The sequence below is a fragment of the Carassius gibelio genome, chromosome A12, assembly GCF_023724105.1.
Source record: "Carassius gibelio isolate Cgi1373 ecotype wild population from Czech Republic chromosome A12, carGib1.2-hapl.c, whole genome shotgun sequence".
Classification (NCBI taxonomy): domain Eukaryota; kingdom Metazoa; phylum Chordata; class Actinopteri; order Cypriniformes; family Cyprinidae; genus Carassius; species Carassius gibelio.
In genome coordinates, this window is record NC_068382.1 from 10,336,079 (window position 1) to 10,351,365 (window position 15,287).

The 15,287-nt window shown below is 34.1% G+C and overlaps 2 protein-coding genes across 6 annotated transcripts; both read left to right on the plus strand.

Annotated features, from left to right (window-relative positions):
- Window positions 1-804: 804 nt before the first annotated feature.
- On the plus strand, window positions 805-10,157 carry LOC128025717 (glucagon-like peptide 2 receptor). 5 transcript variants are annotated; one of them, XM_052612241.1, is made up of 14 exons: window positions 805-1,053; window positions 2,300-2,478; window positions 4,025-4,121; window positions 4,205-4,336; window positions 4,488-4,609; window positions 4,686-4,792; window positions 5,229-5,385; window positions 5,508-5,667; window positions 5,783-5,843; window positions 6,515-6,581; window positions 7,256-7,344; window positions 7,412-7,550; window positions 7,812-7,853; window positions 8,817-10,157. In XM_052612241.1, the coding sequence occupies exons 3-14, from the start codon at window positions 4,028-4,030 to the stop codon at window positions 9,138-9,140; spliced, it is 1,494 nt and encodes a 497-aa protein (XP_052468201.1). In that variant the 5' UTR covers window positions 805-1,053; window positions 2,300-2,478; window positions 4,025-4,027; the 3' UTR covers window positions 9,141-10,157. The 5 variants fall into 5 exon arrangements, with proteins under 5 accessions (XP_052468201.1, XP_052468200.1, XP_052468199.1 ...); XM_052612240.1 differs by having other exon boundaries at window positions 806-1,053; window positions 2,276-2,524; XM_052612239.1 differs by having other exon boundaries at window positions 806-1,053; window positions 2,300-2,524.
- Window positions 10,158-13,612: 3,455 nt separating this feature from the next.
- On the plus strand, window positions 13,613-15,213 carry LOC128025740 (6-pyruvoyl tetrahydrobiopterin synthase). The gene is made up of 6 exons (XM_052612279.1): window positions 13,613-13,797; window positions 14,222-14,301; window positions 14,393-14,415; window positions 14,507-14,563; window positions 14,719-14,789; window positions 14,866-15,213. The coding sequence occupies exons 1-6, from the start codon at window positions 13,730-13,732 to the stop codon at window positions 14,987-14,989; spliced, it is 423 nt and encodes a 140-aa protein (XP_052468239.1). The 5' UTR covers window positions 13,613-13,729; the 3' UTR covers window positions 14,990-15,213.
- The last annotated feature ends 74 nt before the right edge of the window (window positions 15,214-15,287 follow it).

The window sequence follows — 15,287 nt, forward strand, 5'->3', positions numbered from 1 at the left end:
AAGACACACACTCCTCCTGATCTCAGATGATCTGAGGATGAGCACATTTTCAGCAAATGTTCATTTTTGGGTGACCTATTCCTTTAAAGTGGATGAAGTAAGAGTCTGGTTTACCTAACCACCATTCCTTGTTGTAAGGGTCACAAACAAAGCTTTCCAAACATGACATTCTCTTAACAGCAGGAAACCTCTTCTCAGCTCTTCTAAATTCCTGTGGCATGTCTGTCTAGTTTTTCTCACATGGGTTTTTCGGATGGTCTGGATCATTACTGAGTGCTCTTTGAGAGTGTTTTCCATGTTTAATTATTCTTGCTCAACATTTGATGAGTCTCAGGTCGTTATCTTGATGGATGTTACATCGTAAGAGGAAGAGTGACTAGAAAAGTCCTGATAGTTTGGAATGCTGTCTGTGCTCGCCGTGAACATGTGCTGATCAGAAATGATCACTGTTGTCGTCCTAAATTGAAATATTTAGCTTGAGGAGGCCAAGTTTTTAGAAAAGTCTTTTAAAAAAATAAAGGTCGCTTCAGTGTTGATGGCTCCATGAAGATCCAGCAGCATTATTATTATTATTGTTAATGTGACTTGTATCCATAATTTCAGTAAAATCTTAATTATTCCAAGTAGTGTGTATCTTTCATCATAAACTGCAGCAGTAGTGATCTGGCTATTCTTGAAGAATAACTTGAAGAATTTTTTTTAAGAGTAAGTTTGATGTTCCTGCACGTTTGTTTATCATCTGTTCTGTTCTGTATATCTGTGGCTCGTCTTGACCCTGCGAGAGAGATCATGAGAACAGTTCATTGCCCAGTTCGTTTACGCAGGAAAGCTGACCGGACGCATGCACGCAGCACACATGACTGACCTTCATGCAGATACAGAAACTCAGAAGCAAAGCATCGATTTAATGAGCAGAGAGATTGTTTAATAAACTATTAGGTTTCAAAATGCCAAATTCACAAGGATTATAATTTAAATATCTCAACAGAAGAAGCTTAAGATGTTCTTTAAAATCTCAGTAGTCTTCTCTACTCTTTAGATGAGCTCTTACATGTAAGTATTACATCTGTAATTCATTGTGCATTGGTTTGAATTGCATTAGGAACTCCTTTGCAAAGTGATCCTGAAGTACTAAAGTCTTTACTAAAGAGATTTAGATAATAAACTTAAAAGTGCTGGAAGACGTTGATATTTTAATTTATGCATAATATGCATGGTATTAAAGTAGAAGGCATGTGCAAATGTGTCTGATGCATTAATGACAATCAGTTCACTTCCATTTTGTTAATGCATCGTATCTTACTTCCTGAATAAAGAACATTAAATCCCTATCCTTAATAGCAGAGCGTTAAAAGCAGATCATTGTAGATTATGGCAGGTAATTATGCTAACAAGTGAGGTACTTACATGCTGCAGAAGGTGTAGTGAAGTTCATTTCTATTAGCTAGGCGTCTGCACGGTGTGATTTATTTGTTTTATTTGATAAAGGGCTGAGTTCAGTTTAAAGATGAACCCACAGCCTTTAGATGATGATGACTGGCTCATAACAGGGATATAAGCAGGATTGGCTAGCTGTGCTATAAAGCATTGCACTACACTACAACTTCTGCTAGACTTTCTATTTTATTCATATTTAGACAAGTTAAGTGTTGAACCCTGTTGCTCAAGTTATTTGTAAGAAAAATGGATCAAGCTAATATTTTTCTTCAAACCAACATTTGGTCCCAAACATGCCCTTGATACGTTAGTTTTATTTAGACTGAATTTGCATCATTGTTACTGTTTCTGGTGCAGTTATTGTGGCTGTGGTTTTAATGAGTTTCTGTTTGATTTTATAGTATTTAACCACACAAATCAGAGTTTAAAACTCCTTCATTTTGGCAACAGGGCTAAGATTCAAACATCATTTCAAGAAATAGGAAACAAAGCAGCTCATATAATATAGAATTATATAGCTTGAACATTTTCTGATGTTTAAACGCCTCTTTTTACCGGTCAATTTTTAGTAGTTTAATAAAAAATGCTTTGGGTAAATTATTGTTATTATTATTATTATTATAATTATTATTATTATTATTATTATTATTATTATTATATCTGTTTAATATATAAATGTTGAAAATCAATTATTTTTTTAATTATAGATTTAATTTAAAATATACAAAAATGTAATGCATTTAAACAAAGCTGACTGTGTGACCTGTGTTTGTCTCTAGTTTTGATGATCTAATAATAGATATGAAAGAGTTGATGAGTTGGGTTGTTCTCTTTGAAGCCTGTGTTTCATTGGCTGTAACAGTGAGCTGGCGTCTCTAGCCTGATCCTGATTGGCTGGGAAGGGCCAGGAGTGAAGCAGACGCTCTCAGACGGACATCAGACAACAGAAGCACGAGTCTCTCGCTCTCATCTGTGTGGGATGATCATCAGGAGATCCAGAGGAGGACAGGACAGCTGTGAGTGAGAGGAGCTGATGGACAGGTGAATACTGAGCTGGAGTCTGACTGTGCTTCTGTTCAGCTGCCAGGTGACACACACACATGGACGCACGCACACACACACACACACACACACACACACACGCATGCACACACACACACACACACACACACACACCTCTACACATCGCTGTCACATCTCTAAAGAAGGGACTAGAAAAAAATTAATTTAATAGTTTTTGACACCGAACTAAATCATGTTTGGATGTTTATTGGAGTATGTTTTACAAGAAAATACTATTTCAGTCTTTCTGCTTTAATTCAGTGTGTTAATTTACTACTAATTATTTTGTGAAATTTACAAGCAAAAAATTAAAATAAAAGAATAGTTCAAAGTAAATCCTTCAAAAAAAGATTTTTTTCCCCCAAGTACATTTGGTTAAAAAGTAACTTGAAGTAGAAAAAATAATAAAAGTTAATTCAAATAAACCAAATAATAAGATGAGAGTTTACTTAAGTTTTTTTTTTTTTTTTTATGCTATAAAAGCTTTAAATTAATTGGATAGAAAAATTGGAATTTTTAGATTCTGGTTAAATATTTTAAGTAAATTAAAAAGATTATGATTCATTTTACAAGAAATATAGTATTCTATTTCTACTTCAAACTTGTAGATCCTACAAAATGTTTTTTTTTTTTTTTTTTTCACATAAAGTAGATAAAATAACAAAAGTTATTTGTTTAAACTATTGGGACGTTATAAATTATACACACGTTATTGGAGTATGTTTTACAAGAAAATACCATTTCAGTTTTTCTGCTTCAAAATTGCATGTTTTTTCCACGTTGTTACGTGCCGTTTCTTTGTAATTGTTTAAAATTTACTAGCAATTTTAATGTAAAAAGAAACTGTACTTCGAAATTGTATCACGTATCAAATGAATAGATGGCTGGGCATATCTCTGCCCATGTGTCATAGTTTAGCTCTCATATATATCCACATTCCTGAAAGTTTAGCAGACAGGAATGAATCTCTGGAGAATATACTCAGACATGATAATCTGAATGTGACTCTCAAACATTTATGATGTGATTCAACATTTACGATGCCCTTCAACTTCTAGAAGAGCCTGATCAAAGGTGGACGGATTTGCAAGTTGCTATTATAACCCATAGTGCTTCTGTTGTGCAGGAATCTGATATCATTTTCTCACATTTATTCACTACATATTTAAGTAGTTTTGAAATGTTTAACTTTATGCCTAAGCAACTGATATTCTGGAGTTGGCATTGTAAATTAAGAAAGAATGTAAATACCGCTCCGTGGGAATAATAATTGAGTCCTGATACAACAAAAGTAAAACTTCTAAAATTACTGTCTGTGGCTAAAAGCTTGGTAAATGTATTGCTTAAAAGGAGCGAAAGATACTGTATGTTTTAGAGACCCTTCCTCTGAGAATTATTATAAATACTGCCACCTTGTGTTTGAAATGTGCTCTGCATCAGCTCTTATTGTGACTCAATGTGTAATAATCACACTAAATCCACACATTAACAGCGAATAAATGTCATGTTTTATGATTTTGTAAAGGCCATGGGCTCCATTCTAGATGATCTGATCTATAAGCGTGTTGAATATCAAGAGAACTGCACACGGTTCCTGAAAGACACTTTCCCTACTGGAACTGGTGAGTGTAGCCGGTGGAAATACATGTTGTAATATCTAAACATAAACAGATTGTTCTTATTCCTTGTACAAATCACCCCGTAGGAATTTTCTGCAATGGAACGTTTGATGTTTTTGCCTGCTGGCCACATTCATCTCCCGGGATCGTATCTGTACCCTGCCCTCCGTACTTACCATGGATCGAGGAAGGTCACGGTTTACAAGATTACAGTCGTAGTACAGTTCAAATCTTATGAGATGTATCATTATAAGACACTTCCTTCAAAAATATTAATATATCCTAATTGTTCCAAACTTCTGACTGATATTGTGCAAATTAATTATGAATCACACTTCAATTTTAGAAATGTGTGCTGGTCCTTTTCAGGTGCTACTGGACACGTGTACAGGGAATGCATGGTCGGTGGGACCTGGAGAACTGAGGAGAATTCCAGCTCTGTGTGGAGGAATCAGTCCGAGTGTGAAAACCATCAGTTCTTCAAGTCCGAGGTGAATGTTGCTACCATACGTTAAAGTCTGGTGTCCACCAAGGTATTATTTTTATAACAATATCCTGCATACACAGGAAGAGGAAGTGTTTCGGCAGTCTGTGCTGAGAGTCTTGTCCATTGTAGGATACTCGCTGTCTTTTTCTTCACTTTGCCTGGCTGTTCTGATCATGAGTCTTCTGAGGTGAGTGGTGTTCTGCAGGGCTCGGTGTCCGGTCCTCTTATGTTTCGTAATGTAACTTTAAGATAGCTTGCAGTAATGTTTTATTTATTTATTTATTTTTTAACCATAATCTCACTGGTTAAACATGGTTTAGTGCCATTGGTCATGGAGATGATGACAAACCATTGACTAATTGGATCATAGGCGTTCTCTGATTAATCACTCATGATTACTGCGTTTACATTTAACCAGTGTTTTTTGTCACTGTAATTACATAATCAGATTTTTATTTTTTTTGTACATACATTTCCAAGCTTTGTTTTCATTGATCAAATAGATTAATTTCTGTCCTGTCCGGTCATTTTTTCCATCCCAGCCCAGGGCTGGCTCCAGATATCTGATATCTTAACGTTATTTGTCCCTGACCAAGCAATAAATGATTTTTACCTGTTTTCAGGAAGCTTCACTGTACGAGGAACTACATCCACACGAATCTCTTTGTATCATTCATATTTAGAGCAACAGCAGTAATTGTAAAAGAGGTTATATTACAAGTGGCGTATACCAACCTGCCCAGGGATGAGATCGGATGGAACAGCTACACCAAATCTACGGTACCGAAACAGTCCTTTGTGTGTCTGGTTTTCGTTTGGTTTTGTGGAATTATTTCAAGTGTACATATCTTACTGTTTGTTATTTCAAAACAAATGCATTAATATAAATGTCAACCTTTCAGATTTCATTCGCCTGCAAGGCCTCAAAGGTGTCGCTGGAGTATTTTGTGGGCTGTAACTACTTCTGGCTGTTAGTGGAGGCCATATTCCTGCACACGCTGCTGTTCACCGCAGTTCTGACCCGGAGAAGACTTCTCAAGAAATACATGATTATAGGATGGGGTGCAGCCTTTTACTACATAAAAATACTCTTTCCTTTCCATTTCTTTGAAAATATGTCCTATATTGAAATATGATATAATATAATTCTCCACTTTTATTCAATAACCTCGTTCAGGAACTCCATTACTGTTTGTGATTCCCTGGACGGTTGCCAAAGCTTTGTATGAAAATAAAAGGTACGTGTCTGTTTAACTACTACTTCAGAAATACGGTTTGCATGTGATACAGAAAAAAAATAATAAACTTTTGTGTGAGTAGGTATTTTAATAATATTAAATGTTTGTTGTTGTTGTTATTGTTTTGTTTTTGCAAAACCAAGTAACACTTTGAATTAAAGTTGTAAAAGACTTAAATGATATATATATATATATATATATATATATATATATATTTTTTTTTTTTTTTTTAATTCTTTTACAATGTTCAAATACAAGGGTTTATATTAGATAATGCCATTATATTTCTTAATAAATAATTGTAACCACAGCTAAAATAAATTTGGTAACACTTAAAGCCTTTATGTATAATGCATTATAAATAAAATCATAATGTACATTATAATGCACTCTAGTGTTTAATACATTATTGGAACCAAAATTAAAATGCATTAAAATATTTACATGTGAAATTACTGGTTTGTAGTGTGTTTTTATGAAATATACTTTGTAAAGATGCAATGATGAGTATCATAATGTATTGTGAATGTGTTTACAATTACAGGGTATTAAAACTACTTTTATAATGCATTAAATATAAAGACTTGAAGTAAAGTGTAACCAGAAATGCATATACTCATCTGTTTATGGTTAATAATATATAATACAATGTATGTTTCCTGTTTCTAAAGCTGTTGGTTAAATAACATCAGCTGGATCTGGTGGATAATCAGAGGCCCAATAACATTATCAGTGATTGTGAGTATGAAGTCTTATTAATCTCTGTCTCTTGCAGTTGTTTTCTTTTGTTTGCGGATGTTCAGTTTGAAGCCTGTGGAAGAGCAGGGTTCGTCTGTTCTGCTGATTTATTTCACTGTAGTTTCACACATTGAGGTGAATCGTCTCGTGTTGTTCACAAGCGCACGAGAACAAGCGGATCGAATCAGTCGTGCTGCATCACTGCTGATCCACAAGCAATGTCCAAAATGTGCTTGAACTCTTTATTCTTTAGAGGCAGATCAGTGGTTAATAGATGTACATGTAAAATAAAAGAAATCCATTTGTAATACATTCCAATGTATATAAATCAATTTAGCTGCAATACAGAGTATTAAATAAAAATAATAAAATCAAAACTTCATTAACACGCAATCCTGCTCCAGAAAAAATAAAATAAAAATGAGGCGGATGAACGATTGATAAACATACATGTAAAATACAAATAAAATATAAAGAAATTAACAATAATTTTAATAAATGATTTTCAGTACAATTAAATCAATTTTGCTTCAATATTAAAGTACAAATAATAAACTCAAAAATTCATTAACACACAATCCAGCTCAAAACAAAAAAGATACAAGGGAATTTAAATTATACAAAAGTAAAATTGTGGATATGTTCATGCACTCACATGTCGATCTGTCTTTTAGGTCATTTTCTGCATTTTTCTCAGAATCATCAGACTCTTGCTGTCTAAGCTGAAGGCTGACCAGGTGAAGTTCACTGACTACAGATACAGGTCAGTCCCAGCTCATCTCACATGAAGTCTGAGGTGCTGGTGATGACACGGTCTGTATGTGTCTCAGTTTAGCCAGAGCCACGCTTGTGTTGATTCCTCTGCTCGGGGTCCACGAGATCGTCTTCACTCTGATTATAGATGAATCAGTCCAGGGAATCAACCGCTACGCCCGAAACTTCATCCATCTGACCCTGAGCTCTTTCCAGGTGCTGCTTTTTCCCTTGCAGACTGGTACACTGATAAAAAAGAAAGAAATATAAAAAAAGAAAATGTAGAAACATTGAAACAAGATGTAGAAACATTGTTCAGGAACACATTGAGTTATGTGGGAAATAAAAACAAACAAACACTGAAATAGTTATTTCTCGTAAAATGTGCTCCAATGATCTTTACTTAATGGACAATCTTCAAACATTTTTTTTTTTGCGTCACCAGATCCTCTAACTGTGAGCTTTATTGTTCAACAGGGTCTTTTAGTTGCAGTGCTGTACTGTTTTGCAAATGAAGAGGTACGTTTGGTGATGACATTAAGATTTAAACTTTAACCCTTATAATGCGTTTCAAATCTCTAAACTTTTTTTTTTTTTTTTTTTTTTTTATTCTTGGTCCATTTGGAACCAAATATTGTTATTATATAAAACATTCATAACTTTTTAAATTAAACCTTCATGCATCTGATCAGCAGCTTCTCATTAATGAGTGAATGTGGGAAAAATATTGAATGTTACCATGTTATTACCTTGTTATTACTGCATTTTAAGTTTTTTTTATTATTACAATTGTGATAAAATTTCTAATTCCACATGAACCACCCCACAAAAAATAAATAAATAAATAAATATTGAAAACTGATTTAAATTGATCATTATATGTGATTTATAAGGTCATATAATATACAAATTACCAGAATTAACCCCATTGGAACAAATATAAATTAAGGTCCGTTTAATTTAATTTAAGTTTAATAACTCATGATTGCTCAAATATGGTCAAAATGTATGATTTATTTATAATAAAACAACATAAATATCAATCTAAAAATGAACAAAATAAATTCATTTTACGTACTTAAACATTAATATAAAACAATAATGCTGTAGTGGTTTGTCAACACACTTACACGTGTTTTGACACTAATAAAACTTGATATGAAATTTTATATAACATATTTTTGATACTAAAGGTGCTTCATACAAACCCGGGTCAAAAATGACCCGAACAAGAAATGTAACACTTTTGTTTCATAAAGGGTTATATGTCTTTTGAAAACTAATTGTAAATGGTCTGAAAAACAACTGTGTATTTTAAGGCTCTTAAAACATTTCCAAATCTAATTCTGTTAAAAAATGCATTTTTTAAAATCAATTCTTTTATGCATCTATTTTGGGTCAAAACAGACCCGAATGTTTTACGAGGGTTATGTGTGAGAATATCTTTCCACGTAGACCTAACTTTTGAAACGTGTCCTCTAGGTCCAGGCCGAGCTGAAGAAGAGGTGGCAGCTGTTTGTTTCCTCCAACCACTTCGAGGTGCACAACTGTTTCGCTGACATTCACCCCAAACACCTGTGGAAGAGCTCTCAGAAAAGACCTGGACAAACCACAGAGCAGAGCGAATCCAATGAGGAGGGAAGCCACGCCCCCACACAAGCACATCAGCTGCAGGTGACCGTCCAATCAGCAGAGGATGTGGTGTGTGGGCGGAGCTCCGGCCTGGAGTCCTGTATGAGGAAGAGCCTCTCCAGCAGCGACGGGGAGATGACTTCAGGAGAGACCATGGAGGAGAGCCAGTTTTAACGTCTTCTCCCTCCTCATTCTGTCAGAAGCACTTGCATCTGATTGATTCCTCTATAAATATGTAATTAAGGATGTATATAGACACTTTAACCACTGTAAATGGCTTCCACAATGTTTTTAATACCTGATTTTTGTATGTGTATATGATGCAAGGTGTTTGAAATGAGCTGCACAATCTACGCTTTGAAATGCTCAACAAATTTCTTCCATTGTTTATTTGAAATCGCTAATTAAACATTAGTTCATCGAAGACTTGATTCAGTGAACTGAAGAAGAGTGGTTAAGACAGGGATGGACTGTGACTGAAAACAGGCCAGGGATTATGATGCTCAAATGCAATATATATTGACCAGCTTCATCAATGGTTTTGCTTCAGAACCAATATTTTACATCAAGCAACAGGTGGAGATTCTAAACAGAAATATGTTGCCATAGATCCAACAGCATGATAAATTGGTATCATTTCCTAACTATGCTGCTAGATACATTTAGTTTTGTATTTTTTTCCTGCACTTTTATGTCAAAATGTAGCAGTTGAGAGCCATTGTTTTAACTTATACATTGATTTGCATCTTGATTGTTTGTTGATCTTGATCATTTTGATGTTTGAAATCATATTTTTACATTGCAAAAGCAGTGCAATTAAATAAAACAAACAATTAGCAACATTGCATGTTTGCTTAGCATCTACACTTGGTCAAGCAGCTCATTGTAAAGTTTGGTTTCTTGATTTTTATGGATGCATGCTAGTAATAACAACGCTAAACACAAGTATACGTGTTGAAGACTGAAATGAAACTGATGGCTCGACTAGTGCTTTATTCGTGAGCCAATGAGTATTATTGGCATCTTTAGCATGTGGTCTCAGAGCATGATGAGAATGTGAGCGTGTGTTTCTGCCAGTGAACTGAGTTTATACAGCAGAAGACCTCCTGATCTTATCTGATGCGTTTGGATTAAACACTGCATGTGTGTTACCTGATTAAAATCAGAGATGAAGAACTGATATTATTACTATTTTTGGTTTGTGAGATTGTTCAGAAACATTAGCCAACAATCATTTATGCTTTTTTGCACAGTGGTAACTGATTTATATGTTAATAAATGTGTTTATATGTTCCTGGGACCCAGGAATAGAGTTTTGTTCTCTGTAGAGGTCGTTATATTCTAGTGATTTCTCTGAGATGTTTTCATCTGGACGTCCTGTTCAGAGCACATTCAGTGCTTTCTTCAGAGAGAGTTACAGCATCATCATCTCCCCGGCCTTTACACATGACTGACATATTCAGTTCGTGATCAGACTTAACACTCTTATGGAAATATCATCATATTTTGTAGTTATCAATTACATGTGACTAATTTTACAATTACTTTACAGAAAATCTTGCCAGTTATTACTCCCATTGTTACACTTCTTTTTTCATTACATGTTGCCCCAAGAACACATTAATATGCGAATTAGACATAGATATAATGGGGAAAATTTATTTATTATTTATTATTTATGGCCATTTTACACACACACTGCATCAAATCATTCTGTAATATATTGAGAATCATCTTAATATAAATCAATTATTTTTGCCTATTCATGTTCATTCATTTATTTTATTTTTAGCCCTGTGTCCTTTACAGAGGGCATATAACATATTAATATCTTTATTATTTTTTTTTTATGCAATCTCAATTTTTATGCTATTTTTTCTGGGTCTCAGGAGGATACTAGATTTATAACTGAAATGTTACAGTATTTAATTATATTTTATAATGTTATAAAATCAACGCATGCACAAAACGTGAATAATACTCGGATTAAATCACAATATGGCAGTATGCTGTTACGAACAGTGGTGGACAGTAACGGAGTAGTTTTACTTCGTTACTGTACTTAAGTACATTTTTCAAGTATCTGTACTTTACTGAAGTAGTTTTATTTTGAGCAACTTTTACTTTTACTTCACTACATTCCAAAGAATAAAATCGTACTTTTTACTTCACTACATTTCATAAAACATATCGTTACTCCCTATAATATATCACGTGCTCCGACACGCAGAAGCGGTGTCTGATTCATCATGAACGAACTGAGTCTTTTCAAAATAAACTTTTAAATCGGATCGCGAATCACACCAAACGATTCGTTTACGAATTAGAATGATCCGATTGCAGCTGTTCTGGAGTCGACCACTCACTGATTCAAATGAACCGTTTAGTGTGAGTCTCCAGAAGTAAGAACCGGGAGATCTTGTGAGCGCGTGCGTCTGATGTTGCTAAAAGTAAGTTATATCGAAATTTTGGATTAATTATTGTAACTGAAAATCATATTTAGGTCAAAACTGTCAGTTGTTTGGGAACTAAATCCGTTGTAAAGAGTGATCTAATTAAGCCCACTGAAATGCTCGAGTGCAGACGATGCAGACACATCAATTTTAGGTAAAAAAAAACAACAACAAAAAAAAAACCATAAAATAACACAGATTAAATACAATAACTCATGCACGTTCAAATTCACCGCTGCCGTAATGTTAACAGTTTTATTAAAATGTCCTATGTTACGTCTGTTTTTATATTGTTTATCGACAGTAACGTTATACATATGTATATTGTTTGGATTAACTAGACAAGTAGACAGACATGTTCATCGTACTGAAAATAAGTAAATATTGTAAGCTGATGCTAACTGTCTAGCTAACAAGCTTGTTAGTGCTAAGTTGATGTAATTTTTATAATGTCCAAATATTTTTATTCAGCCACATATATATATATATATATATATATATATATATATATATATATATATATATATATATGAATATATATATGAAATGAATATGAATTAACACATGTGGAATTATATATGGAATTATATACATAACAAGAAAGTGTGAAGCTGAAAATATGTCATATTCTAGCTTCTTCAAAGTAGCCACCTTTTGCTTTGATTACTGCTTTGCACACTCTTGGCATTCTCTTGATGAGCTTCAAGAGGTAGTCACCTGAAATGGTCTTCAACAGTCTTGAAGGAGTTCCCTGAAAGATGCTCAGCACTTGTTGGCCCTTTTGCCTTCTGTCTGCGGTCCAGCTCACCCCTAAACCATCTGGATTGGGTTCAGGTCCGGTGACTGTGGAGGCCAGGTCATCTGGCGCAGCACCCCATCACTCTCCTTCTTGCTCAAATAGCCCTTGATGCCTTCAGTGTGACTCTACAATTTTCATAGTCCTGAAAATAAAGAAAACTCTTTGTATGAGAAGGTGTGTCCAAACTTTTGGTCTTTACTGTAACTTTGATATTCTGTAAAACAACTAACTTTAAAATACTTTGTTCTTACTGGTGAAAATCAGATGGTCATCTCTGTTTTCTCTCAGGTACATCACAGTGTAAGCTTCACAGTGAACATTACTCTAATCAGCGTAGTCCATATCAACAACAAAAATATCTTGACTCCATATAGTGGTTATTTTGGAAAAAATCCAAGGTATTTTGAGCAGTAGGATTATAAAAAAAAATGTGCTAATATAAAATTTAATTAAGTAGCCTATATAAAATTGCAAACATCAATCTTGCAGTACTTTTTTACTTAAGTACAAAAAAAATTGAGTACTTTTGTACTTTCACTTGAGTAAAATTGAAAAAGGAGTACTTTTACTTTTACTGGAGTAATATTTTACCATATGTATCTGTACTTTTACTCAAGTACTTGATTTGTGTACTTCGTCCACCACTGGTTACGAAGCCAATTTACTGTGTCGATTTATCAAGATCCATATTTTGCAGTGAATGTAGAATTAGAATCAGAGATTGAGAACTGACACCAATTAGTTTTGCTTTAAGTATTCAAGAATCAAATGAATACATATTTGTGTGTATGCGTTTTATATGTGAATATTATAAATGTGATAATTAATATGTGTGTGTGTGTGTGTATGTATACATATATATATATATATATATATATATATATATATATATATATATATATATATATATATATATATATATATATATAAATTTTAATTAAATTAAATGTAAAAATTTAAAATGTATGCATTTAGCAGATGCTTTTATCCAAATCACAGTATGGTTTCATGTTGTTACAAAACTAATTTACTTTGATTATGTTTGCTACATGTAGGGTATATTTATCAAGATTCATATTTTGCAGTGAGTACATGTGTTTATTATTTGTTTTATTATTTATTTTTATAATTATTATAGATAGATAGATAGATAGATAGATAGATAGATAGATAGATAGATAGATAGATAGCTATTATTGATTATATTTTATTTATAAATTAATAAAAAGTACAGGTTATATTTAATTTTAATGATATATTATTTTCTATTATAAAAGGCACAAAACGTGAAGAATAGTGCATTTGTCACAGAACTGTAAAACACATGAGGCTCACGCGCGCGGAGAGTGCTGATGTGCTGCTGTAATCGATTAGCAGATGTCAATCACGCGGAAGGGGGCGGGTCGATGAAGCCACGCCTCCAGTAGTAAAGCGAAAATCATACGAGATGCGAGTTCTAGTGTGAAGCAGTGCAGTTGTGATTATAAAGCATCATCTTCATCATCTTCATCATGATGTCTGAGCGCATCGGCTTCATCACACGCTTGCAGAGCTTCAGCGCCTGTCATCGCTTACACAGGTAACGTTACTAAACCACAACTAACCAACCACTGGGTTTACCTTCTGACCTCACTGACGATAGTGTGTCTGGTTTTACTTCTGTTGAACGATGTTTATGGTTTTCAAACTCTCTACTTTTCCCTTATAACAAGCAATATGTGAAATCACTCTGAACAGGTTAAAAAAAAAAGAATGCACGCGCATTGTTCCAGTTGCAGGAAGCCAGAACGTGTTGCGTCAACCCCACGGAATTATGGGAAATGTAGTTTCATACAGCCTGGCGAAACTCTGATTTTAGCAATAAATTATATCTTTAACAAAGGCTTATTTCATTAAGTTATTTTCTAAAGTATTTGTTTAAATACAAAATATAATAATAATAATAATAATAATAATAAGTTGTTAATAATGTTTCTTAATATTTTACTTTTTATTTATTTTAGCAAATCATTGAGTGATGAGGAGAACAAAAGGATATTTGGGAAATGCAACAATCCTAATGGTCATGGTCATAACTACACAGGTCAGTTCATTTAATTCAGTTCCAATACACTGTGATTCACACACACACATGCTTATATCTATATTCTTGAATCATTTTTTGTTTGTTCCAGTTGAAGTGACCGTTCGTGGAAAGGTACGGCAGAACCATGTTAGGGCACAGAATGCATATTTTAATACTGCAGAATCTGGTGTGTTGTGAAGCTGTAATATATTTGTGTTGACAGATTGATAAGAAGACAGGAATGGTCATGAACCTCACGGATCTGAAGGAGTTTATCGAGGTACGGCTGTCTCTACACTGTCTGATGGAATGTCTAATACATGAATTCAATTACATATATATTCAACTTAATATAACATGAATAATGATTTAATCTATGAAAGCATGCACACATGTACAAGGACTGAATGAGCAAACATAAGTGTTGTGTTCTAGGAGGCCATCATGAAACCTCTTGACCATAAAAATCTGGATCTGGATGTGCCGTATTTTGCTGATGTCGTCAGGTTTGACTCTCTGTGTTTCTGTCGCATTTCTGTCACATAACAATCGTTTAAAGACATGTTTATTTGTTTCATGCAGCACCACGGAAAACCTGTCAGTGTTTATTTGGGACAGTTTGGAGAAGCTTCTGCCCCCCGACAGCCTGCATGAGATCAAAATATATGAAACGGATAAAAACATAGTGGTGTACAGAGGAGACTAGAGTGTGTTCAGCATCAGCTCTCCGCTCCGTTACAGCGCTGGACTATAAAGTGTGTTAGAAGAGAGAATATCCTGCTGTGTTTGACTACAGTACGGGGTTAATGTCTGTGAGATCGATCCTGTAACACACACACACACACACACACGCTCACACACACAAACTCAGATCATTTGTACCTCCAGTCGATGATTGCATTCCAATAAAGTTTGTTACCAAAACCTGTAGATCTAAATCTCAATCTCTGTGTAATTGTGGAAAAGATGCTACAGGTTTAAATATTTAGTTGTTTTAGAGATGT